The sequence below is a fragment of the Manacus vitellinus genome, unplaced genomic scaffold (assembly GCF_001715985.3).
Source record: "Manacus vitellinus isolate BGI_N305 unplaced genomic scaffold, ASM171598v3 scaffold_10_pilon, whole genome shotgun sequence".
NCBI classification, from domain to species: domain Eukaryota; kingdom Metazoa; phylum Chordata; class Aves; order Passeriformes; family Pipridae; genus Manacus; species Manacus vitellinus.
This window is the reverse complement of record NW_021938838.1, coordinates 6,062,666-6,073,932: the sequence shown is the minus strand read 5'-3', so window position 1 is coordinate 6,073,932 and position 11,267 is coordinate 6,062,666. Positions and strand designations below refer to the sequence as shown.

Here is an 11,267-nt window from a genome sequence, read left to right as displayed (position 1 = left end):
AGGTAGAGGTGCTAGTGAAGATTTTCAAAATGCCAATTTCCAAAATTAAATAAACCCTTGATCTTTTGTTCTCCTAATCTCTGTTTAAAGCTCACATTAATGTCACCAGTGCAAGAGCAATATGTACTTAGGAAGGGTCTTACTCAGGTTCTCTCTTGTGAAATGTCCATTGTTTTGAATGAGGAATTCCCTGGGATGTGTTTCATTAGAAATCAAGGAGAAAGGTGCTCTCCAGCCCTCACCTGACTCCAATGGTGAACATGCTGAGGAGATGCTTCCCTTGCAACCACCCAATGAGCATTATCAGACCTGGGGGGGGAAAACAATCCCATTAAAAAAAACTTAAATTCATAAATCTGTAACCTTCCTTAGCTGTTGTTTTAGAACTAAAAGTGCAATAGAACCCAAAATATCTCCTTCAGAGTTGTCTCCTCTTAAACCCCCAAAGTCCAGGTAACCCCCATTAACAAGGACTGGGAAAGCAGCCCTGGAGCACAGAGGGATTCCACAGCCGACCGTGCCAGTGCCAGCATTGTGTCCCACTCACCAATTATGCCAAAGGAGAACAGGCTGAGCTGCTTCCCCAGTCTGTCCATGTTTTTCTGGAGAGGTGTCTTGGGAGTCTGGAAAAATCAGAGAATATCCAGTTTTCTTTGCTTGTTATGTGGGATCAGAAGATTCTTGTCAGCCCAGAACAACTGATCCACAGTCCTGCTTATCCTTTCTGTGGTCCCTGCAGTTACCCAGTGCTTACCCCACCCAAATCCCAACAGGGTCTGTTGGACACAGACCATCCAGCAGGGAGTGAGTCTGCCTCAATGCACTCAAGACAGGTAAAAAAAGTGGGAGAAGAGATGAATTAATCACATTAGTTTGCAGCTGGGGAGACAAGGTAGAGACAGACTAACTTGGAAAGGTCCTTGAGCCTAGGATTGGATAATGTGTGTGCAAAGCCTCTGGGACAGGGATAAAAAGTCTGAAGCCCATCCCCATGGTCTGTGTTCTCTTCTCCAGGGCTGTCTGTGACCTGGCAGACCCTTCTCCTCCACTGAGCCAGCTCAGAGAAAGTTTCAGGCCAAGGAAGGTACCAGACCTGAGCTCCTGTTCTGCAGCAGCGCTTTGCAGAGACCTGCAGAGCATCACAGCAGCACAGAAAAGTGGCTGCTTCTGCTTTCCTGGGATTTCTTGTGTTAATGGATCAAGAGTTAATTAGTTTCTAGACCCTCATCTGTGTTAGTTCAGAGATCTGACTGGTGAGATCTTGACATGTGTAGAAGTTAAAGATTTTTATACCTGGAAATAACTGGAAAATACTTGTGTGAAATAAAAAAAGAAGAAACCACAAGTTTTAGGTGACTATGAAATTAGGTATGAGCTACATATCATGAGTCTGAATTTAGAAGCCTAACTCCTGCTAATAACCTTCTCTTTCAGATGCAGCACTTGTGGTCAGTCACACAGGCATTCTGTAGCAGGAACAGAACCGAACCCAGAGCATTAACTCCTGGGACTGCTCCTGCTCACAAACTGTCATCCAGGACATCCAGCATTTCCATAGACAGAGATTGTGTTACCTCTTCAGCTTGCATCATTTTGAACACCTCGCCAAACTGGGAACTTTCACCTGTGCCAATAACAATGCCCTGAAAAAAAGGAAAAAAAAAAGAGATGGAGATGAAAAAAAATCTAGAGACTCACAGAATCCCAAAATGGTTTGGGTTGGAAGAGACCTTAAATCTCATCTCATTCCAAGCCCTGCCATGGGCAGGGACACCTTCCACTAGCCCAGGTTACTTCAAGCCCTGTCCAACCTCACCTTGGACACTCCCAGGGATGGGGCAGCCACAGCTTCTCTGGGTAACCTCTGCCAGGGCCTCACCACCCTCACAGTAAATAATCATAATGTCTAACCTAAACTTGCCCTCTGTCAGCTCAAAGTCATTCCCCTTTGTCCTATCACTCAATGCCCACACTGAAAGAATCTGTAACTAAAGCCAAGGAAAAGCTGGATGATGTCAGGACTCACTTTTCCCTTCCCGTACTGCACCAGGGTCCCCATGAAAACAACATTGCTCAGTGTGGTTATGTCTCCAGCTTCCAGCAACACAGTGTCAGTCTTGTTGCAAGGCTCAGCTTCTCCAGTAAAACTGGATTCATCCACCAGCAGATCTGTAACCTAATTAAAGAGACACGTTTCTGGCACTGTTAGGACAAGGAACTCCCAAGCCAGGCTCTTCCATAGCTGAATTTACCTCTATCAGCCTGAGGTCTGCAGGAACTCTGTCTCCAACAGACAGGTAGATGATATCTCCAGGCACCAGCTCTCGTGCTAGAAGATGCTGCAGTTTCCCTTCCCTTAGGCTATATCAGATAAATGGAAAAAGAAGAAAGCAAACCAGGCTTTGAGGTTTTTTTCCTCCTGCAGGCTTGGGAATGTGACTGGCAGGAAAACAAGAAGCCTTGCCCCAAAGAACTTCCAACGTAAATAAGAACATAAAATCCTCATAATGATGAGAAGAGGATTATGTTCAGTTTAGACTCAGTTTAAACTTACAAACAAATGGGCAGGTTATGGATGATTTACATTTCAGCAATAAGTGAATTATACAGTATTTAGACAGTAGATAGGAGTGACAAGAGGGTGTGCTTTTATGATCTGAATAATGAAATGCAGATTGTTTAACCTAAAAGGAAGCTTTTTAAAGCTACAATTAGCCCTGGCATTCCACTGTTGCATCCAAAGTACAGCCTTCTAAACAGTCAGATGCTTATGGTGTCATATCATAAATAAATAAAGAACCAACAGTGGGGTTTGTAAGCTCCAAACCAGGGTGAACTTTGGACCAGAGAAAAACCCCACACCTCTTTGGCAGGGCCAGGCTTCCCTGAGTCTCAACGCTTATTTATGTTGGCCTTGACAAAACTGACTTGTGGAGACTTAAATAGGAAGAACTTTTCCTGTAATTTAAGGCACTGACAACAAACATCAAAGCCCTTGGGGCAGCAGGATCTCACACACCCTGTGGCTGCCCCAGGGGCTGTGGAACTGCTGTGCTCCCGTGTGCCTGACAGGTGTGTACAGAAACAGGCAGTGAGGAACCCCAGCCCACGTGCACCTCCACTCCTGTGCTGGTTTGTACCAATCTTTTAGGGGTAAAACTACCCTAAAGTCCCCCAAAAATACACAGGTGAGGTTTTCCCTGCCCAGGAAATCAGTGACACACAGGAGGCTGCAGGGATCTTTATGCAGGGTGTGGAGTGGAACATTTCTGTGACCTTCCTGTCTCTGAGCATTTATTCAAATACAGGGTGCCTACTTTAATTATTTCATCCCCTTTTCCTTTGACTTGGAGCTGCATCCACACATGGTGCCATCCCTCCAGAGGACCAGGGTCTCATTATGTCCACAACAACCTGAAGGAATTTTCTTCACCTGGTGGTTCTGTCCTCCTACCCCCATCCCTGCCAAACCCCTGCAGCAGGAATGTCTCACCAGTTGCACTCGGGGGGCACCAGCTTGTTGAGTTCTTCCAGAGATTTTTCCGAGCGATATTCCTTTTAAAGGAGAAAGGAGAAGAAAGCCAGGAGTTACAGGAGAGGGCTTGCTCCTAACAGCCAGGGCCATGGAACTGAGCTCTGGATAACCTACCTGGATGAAGGCCACAGTGACCACGATGAGCACAGCCTGTGAACAAGGAGGAGTTACAGGTGTGGACACACCAGCTCAGGGGGCCACCCAAAGGTTGGGGTGCAGGAGAGGTCCCACCTACCATGGTGATGCTTGCTGCATCCTCATATTCCTTTGTGATGACACTCACCAGAGCTGAGGCCAGCAGCAGGAGGATGAGGGGGCTTTTGAACTGAAAAAAAAAAAAAAAAGAACAAGTCACAATATGAAATTAAATACGGACCTGCTGAAGCTGAGCTGGTGCAGAGCTCAGCAGGAAGGATTCAGGTGTGGTTTTGCTGCAGGGACCCTCCTTGCTTGTGCAGCAGCATTGCTCTGCCCAGAAAGAGGGTGCAGCACCTGCAACCAGACATCTGCAAATCCCAATCCTGTACAGGGTGCTTTGGGGACCAGCAGGACCAAGACTCACACCAAAAGGCAAAAGTTTTTTCACTTTTTTCCCCTCTTTGCAGGCACACAGCGCAGGCCTGACTCCAAATGCTCCTTGGATGCACAATAAGTACACTCAAAGACTTTATTGTCTTTTCAGAATTTGAAACCAAAAATCCTCTTTCTTTTTTTTTTTTTCATTTTTTCATTTTTTTCTTTAATTAATCTGCTCAGCTCCTCATTGGACCAAGGCTGTGGGAGTCAGGTATTCACCTTTTCACTTCTAAACATGGATTTTAAGGCCCATTCTCCTACCTGAGAACATTACATCTCCGTTGAGCTAATGTGGGAATTGTTGGAAAGGAATTCAGTAGATAAAGAAAAACTGCCTGTTTTGGGTAACAGATGTGTGGAGATGCTCAGTAGGAAAGCCAGGATTTAAATGTCTTCCTTGCTGAAACCAAAGGTGAAAATCCCTCCACTTCTCTTTAGAAAACTGGGGCAAAGGGGATGTTTACAAAAAATAGCAGCTGTAAAAAGACACAGCAAGTGTCTGCTGAGGGATGACACTCAAGTGCAGGGTGTGAATGGAGTGGGACTGCAGCAGCTCCTCCAGAGACACCAACAGGTTGCAGGAGGCTCAGAAATGCCCCAAAGAATTCCTTTGGTGCCTCTGTAAGAGAAACTGCTTGCTAAAGTTGAGCAAAAAAACCCAGCATCTCACTTGAAGAGATGTAGAGATAATTACCAAGACCTTAAAGAATGCCAATCATATAGAAAAAAGAGATAAATCATGACATAAAACTGAAGTCTTTCAAAGCAACTCAAATCTTCACAATTTGACTAAGCAAGAATAAAATTAGTCAAATTACTAGTTGAAAAAATAAAAAATAAAACCAAACAAAACAGACTCTTCTTGTTTAGTGAAAAGCTCTAAAAGAGAGGTGAAAGATGCTTTAAAAAGTTATGAGAAATGGTTAATAAAAGCAAAACTCAAGGATAACTCAGCTGAGGGAAGACAAGATTGCAAATACCACCTTCTGCCTGGTTTTTTGGGGAAGCTGGCATGAAATCATGGATCTTCACAGTTCCTGGCACCATGTGTGAATGATTCTGTCACTGATATCACTGACACTGCCCTGGGCTCCACAGCTGCCCCTTCACTGCAGGTTTAGGCCTTTCCCTCACTGTGGCAGCCAAAAATCAGAGCAGATCACAGCTGCTACTGGTTCCCCTCAAACCTTTCATGATTTTATCACTTGCCTTAAAGGGAGTAAATATGCTCCAGCAATCAGGGCACTGATCTTGATTTTTGATATAGCTTTTGATTTGTGGGCTGTGTGGAGATAAAAAGGTTTATTTCTACTAGAAGATGTTATCTTCACACTCTGCAGCAGGACCTCACAATGGTTTTCCCAGGGAACAGATAGTTTCTGTGTCCAGGGCACAGCCTGTCCCAAGGCTGAACCTCTGGAAGCAGAAACTCTGAACAGTTCAGTGCAGAGACACTCTCAGCCAGGGGACTTTGCCAGGAAATGAGAATCTGTGCAGAAAATCCCTTACCTGGTCCAGATATTTCTTCCATATTGGCTCCTTCTTCTCGACTGAAAATTCATTCCAGCCGTGTTTTAACCTGCGCTGGAGCACGGAAAACTCAGACAGTCCAGTCTGTAAATCAACCTAGAGGGAAAAAACCCCAAACCCAACCCAAATATTATATATTGTTACGGAAAACTTATTTAGGCAAGGTTATGTTAAACCCCTGTAAGCAGACTGGGCAAGACGTTCATGGCTCAGTTCCCCACAAAAAATAAATCTGCCCACTCTTTTCCTCTTTAGTTATTTATTTTCATTAAACCATAAAACTTTATGAACAACCATTACAGAAAACCTTAAAGTAAGCACAAGTTAATTAAAAAAAAAAAAGCATTTCCAAAAGGGAGAAACCCAACAGTAGATAACAAATTAGAAATCTAAAACAGTAAAGGAAAGAATTGATTTCTGATTTTACTGTATATTTAAAGAAAAGCATTAAAATAAAAATACTCTGACAAAATTCAAAGAGAACAAAATTAGAAGGGATAAGAGCTATTTTGTCTGGGTTTAAAAAAACCACTGAGATCAGAAACCACAATATAGCCAAGCATTATAACTTTCCCTGGCCTTTTCCTCCTTGAATCCCAGTGTCTGAGCTGTGCAGCCTGCACTGGGACCCCTCCTCAGCCTCAGCCCCTGCCAGGGCTCCATTTTCCAGGCTGGGCAAGGGAATTCTTTCACCCACAGAGCAGTTCACTTCAGTGAAATCCCTCCCTGAGACAAACAAAGCCCAAATTCCCAATGCTGACCCTCGAGCCCATCCAGGCAAGGATTCACCCCATGTAAATCCAGAGGAATTGGGCACTCCAGGAGTTTGCATGAGAATTAAAGACCTGTTTTGCTGCTCAGCCCCTTCCCACGGGCAGATCCCACCACCTGCACCCCGTGTTGGCAAAGACCCACACAAATCCTTACATTCAGAGCTCTTGCCAAGTCTTCCTTGTGGCATTTACAGGCATCTTTCGGGGGCACAACTGTCACCTCCTTCTCCTGCTCAATTATTTTCAGTTCACAGTCCTCCCGGGGCTGAGTAAACAAGACAAAGCAATTGTTAGGTGAGAGCAGAGCAAATGAAAGCATTTCAGCTCCTCTTTGCTCCTTCCCTTGATCCCACTCCCTCCCCTCACTTTGCCAGATGCACAGCTTCAATTAGCTACAACATATCCCAAATCACAGCTTTATACCATCCCCTAATTAATCCTGATTACAGCCTCCAAGCCAGGTGTCATTCTTGTAGTGGAAGAAAGGCCATCGGGAGCTGAGTAGCCGAAAAGAGAAGCTGCTGATGAGAAAAGTGTGTCAGGCTGTGCTGTTTGAGGTGTCCTGTCCCACATGAGCATTTTTCCATCTCAGTGTCTCACCAGCCCGCTGCACACTCAGCACTCAGAGTAAGGAAAAAACCCTTTCCCCTTGTTAAAGACATAATAAATGAACTGAAAATGTGAGCTAGGAAAATCTCTGAGCCAGCAGATAGAGCAAAATCTCCTCTCCCAAATGCAGGGCTGTTTTGCTCCACCACTGATTGCACAGATGCTTCCAAGCAGGATAAATCTTCTTGCTCCATCCAGGCAGCCCAAGGTCTCAGCACCCCAATCTCTCTTTCCTTTCAAGATTCCTCATTTTCTGATCAAAAATACACTTTCCAAAGCAGCAGCATTCCCTGAAATCTCAGCCAGGTCCATGACAGAGGTAGTGTGACCACTACTGTAGGGTAAATGCAGAGAGGGAGAAATCTCACCCTTCCCAAGGGACAGCGATTCTGTTCCCATTTACCTTCATTCATGAAGCACCAGAGTGTGTGTTCATGAAGAAAGGCATCCCCAGGGATTGTGGTGCTCAGCCCTGGCAGGAATTTGTCACCTCTCCCTGCTGCCAGCACCCAGGGGTGTTTGCTGTAGGATTCATCCAGGTCTAGCTCATCTGCAGCTGAGCAAGGCTTGGAGGATTTCAGGGGTATCTGCAGCAGTATTTGGGTAATTAGTCCTCCTGAACAGTCAGGAGCTTTCTGGGAACATCCAGTGCTTTACAATGTAAGATAAATGCAGGAAATCAGAAATGCAGAAAAATCTCCCTGGTTGTTTGCTCCTGCTGGGATGTGGAATTGGTTTCACTCCCTTGGTTTCTGGAGAGCTCATAGCAGGTGAGCAAGGAGCATCTCTAAGCCCTGCTCCTTGAAGAGGCTTTAGCCACATCCATCTGTTGCAGCCCCCTTTTAATGGCCATTTCCTGACCCACAGCTCAGCTGACAACATGTGGGACACCCACCTGCTCCCAGCAGAAAAGCACAGGGGTCTGCTCTGACCCCTTGGACTGGGGAGGGCTCATTTAAAAGCCATTTTGCCCCAAGAACACCCTGCCTTCCCCAAACCCCAGCAACTGGCCCAAGATCTCCAAGGGTTTTCCTGCTCTCATGATTCCCTCACGCTGGTGACCACACTTTGCCCAAAGAAGCTGCAGTATTGGTCCCCTTTTCTGAGCCATACCAGCACTGGACATCACCCTTATTTCAACATCCCCTTAATGGGCATCTCTAGAAGAGGCAAAAAAAAAAAGTCCTTCAGTGTTTAAAACGGATGATTTATATCCCTATTTGTGTGTTCTGGTTGTGTAAATTCATCAGTCCCCTGCAACTTTGTTGACATCCAGACACTGCAAGCCTGAGAGCCATCCATGTGTCTAAGGAGATGGAAGGACTTGGTGGGAAGAAAACCCAGGGCTGTCATGGATAGACACATCCCTGCATTCATTACCATCCTAATTAACGTGGCTTCTACAGGCTCCTCTGTGCTGCAGGTGACACACTCAGATATCAAGGTATAGACTTGCCTTGAAGGATTTTAAATTTTAAGTAAAGCAGCTGGAGGGCAGGAAGAGACCTGGGCATGAGAATGACATGCCTGCAGTCCCCAGAGCCAGCAGGGCAATCAGGGCCCAGCTCTATAGCTAATATTTACCTCCAAAAAAGTGTGGAGGAAATAAATGACAAAATCCATGGATGTGCCCAAGCTGTGTGTGATTTCATTCAAAATGTTGACAGCTCCCTGCTCCCGACAGCCAGGGGCTGTGGGGAAAGGAATCCCTATTTTATTGGGATGAGTCCATGTGCAGTGGTGGGCTTACACCTGGGATTTTCCCACCAGATGAACAGCCACAGTGATGCAAAGGTCAGAAAAGCAGCAGTGGGACCTCATCTCACTCCTCCTCTGTAACATTCTGCCAGTGCAGAGCCCCTTTTCACATCCCACCCCATGGATGTTGGGCACCAGGCAGTGTCCTGAGCAAACCTCTTCATAAACAAACCTCTCCTTGAGCATCACTTGCTTTTCTATTTACATTGCAAAGCAGATGTGGGCTATCCACATTATCCATTTACTTTTATAACCTTTATCCTTTAGACACAGGAGTGCACAACTCCACACAGCAGGGCAGGAAGAAGTAACAAAAAGCTAATTATCAGTTTATCTATTGCTTTGCAAGGTCAGGAAATACTGGAGGCTGTAAAGAGCAGCTGGTGGGGGCCGGGAGCCACCTCGGAGGTACCTGCACATCCCTCATCCCGAAACAATCCAGCAATTGTCATGCTGAGCAGCCCATGTGGGAGCAAGAGAGCATAGGACTTTCTGCAGAGCACACAGCCCTTTTTGTGTACTCTGGCAAACAGCCCAAAAGATCAGTTCTCGGGATTTTTCCCCACCTCTGCCTTTACTGAGACTTTGCATATTCTTTTTCCGAGTCTGAGATTGCTTTGGACCAGTTAATGTACTGTAATCCAGAGTGGGCTGGGTTATTTAGTCTACAAGGAACCCTTTAACTTTATCCTTAGAACATAAACTTCATCCTTACCAAAGACGCAATGAATAAATCAAATCATCCCCTCCAAAGCCCTTTACATGGCTGGTTTTTTTTGCAGACAGGACAGGCAAAATTCCTCTGTCTCAGGGGTGCTGGAATAATTCAGAATCCAACCCACAGCAACCCTCAGCTTGGACCAAAATACTGCAAGTATTTTCAAGTAAAGAAGCAAAATACCATCGAGTATGGAAAATGTTGGTCATTTACCAGCCTAAATCATAAACTGAGAAAAAGTTCCTTATTTATCAAGTTCCTATTTTCATTTCACACTGCTACCTGCTCCCTATCCTGTACCAAAACTCAGGTTGTCTCCCTGTCCTGTTATGCACACATTGCTCTCTGCATGGACCAGAGCTAAAATTCAAGAGGGGTTTAGATTTGGAAGTAAATACATGTCACTATTTATTTTGTCACAGCAGAAATGGTGCAGCCAAGGAACAAGCCAGACTAATTGCCAGCGGCCTCTTGCCTATGTATGATCAGAAATCTCAGCTTCCCATCAGACCAGGGTACAGATATTCTTTGTGACCTCATCAAGATTATTTTTTCCTGGGATTTTGGGCTCTTTGTGAGCAATGTAGAGCAATATCTCCTAACCCACTGTGTGGTGCACAGGGTAAGAGTTCAATGTCTTGTTTTCTTCTCCCTGCAACCTCACCAACCCCCACACTGAACAGACGAGACTCAGAAGAGAGCAGGGGATTAGCTGAAATCTCATCTGAGAAAAGGCCTCAGTCAGACAGTAAGAAAAAGCACAGGAATATTTCCATGTGCACGGATGGTGCTCGTTGGGATGGGAGTAAGGGCTTAATGCCACGTGCTGAAGGAACTGGACAAATGGGGTCCACGTGAGAGAGCACCCAACCAATCTGTCATGTGGGAGAAAAAATAGGGCTTGGGCCATGGAAAACCCTGTGCTGAGCAAACAATCACATAATCCCAGACCTGAAAGTTTTGTGACGAAAAAATGAGGAGAACAGCAAATGTGCCACACAAACCACCACTTTTTGGTCCATCTGCACCAAGGAGAAGTAGTGAGAGCAGGATGGGGACATCAGTGCTCTACACCGGCACTTTTGGAGGAAAAGAAAGCATCACTTCCAAGTGGACTCTGCAGGTCTGAGCCAAAGCTGTTCTTGGCCACTCATTACCAGCATTGACAGCAGCAACAGCACAGAGGGCAGCCTGAGGGTCACAGCCCAAGGAGTCACAGCCCCTCTACCACTGATCAGGGGACCCCTGGGGACAGGGTTATGAACCTTGCTCTTCATTTCCCCTCTGCTGGGCAGGGCTGGCACGTTGTGCCCACACTCCAGAGCTCACACAGCACTCATGGCCACATAGCATGTGCTCTCCCACGTTTCCTTAATTTTGAGCCTCCTCAGTGCAGAGAACAATGTTCCTGGGCAGGACTCAGGCCTGAGCTTTATGTCCTGTGAGTATTGCATAAAAGCAAGGCTCCCCATTGCTCCCCACTGCCTGGTAAACAACATTAATCTCACCCCTCCTTGCACGGGGAGTGACTCGGCTGCTCAGGAAGGGAGAGCGCAGCGGCCGCAATATCAAGTTACTGGTGGGACGAAGGAAACAAAGTAGACAAAATTAACCCCAATTACACAAACTATTTCAGCAGGTCCAGGCAAGAGGCACAGGCAATCCTCACCTCCTCTTCCGGCTCTCCGCTTCCAAGGGGCTGATACTTCTGCACGAAGCGGAAAAATGACCTTTTCTGGAAGAGTTTGGTGAAAATCCCTTCTCCCAT

The 11,267-nt window shown here is 45.9% G+C and overlaps 1 protein-coding gene across 1 annotated transcript in view; it reads right to left on the bottom strand.

Moving 5' to 3' along the window:
* Positions 1-11,267, bottom strand: part of ATP2C2 (ATPase secretory pathway Ca2+ transporting 2) — a 25,134-nt gene extending 13,867 nt beyond the window's left edge. Inside the window, exons 1-11 of the mRNA XM_008925184.3 lie at positions 11,169-11,267; positions 6,569-6,679; positions 5,621-5,737; positions 3,771-3,860; positions 3,650-3,685; positions 3,494-3,555; positions 2,253-2,361; positions 2,027-2,176; positions 1,575-1,643; positions 548-623; positions 243-309 (exon numbers count right to left, since the gene is read on the bottom strand). Coding sequence (XP_008923432.2) covers positions 243-309; positions 548-623; positions 1,575-1,643; positions 2,027-2,176; positions 2,253-2,361; positions 3,494-3,555; positions 3,650-3,685; positions 3,771-3,860; positions 5,621-5,737; positions 6,569-6,679; positions 11,169-11,267 — 986 coding nt within the window. The remainder of the gene's footprint in view (positions 1-242; positions 310-547; positions 624-1,574; positions 1,644-2,026; positions 2,177-2,252; positions 2,362-3,493; positions 3,556-3,649; positions 3,686-3,770; positions 3,861-5,620; positions 5,738-6,568; positions 6,680-11,168) is intronic.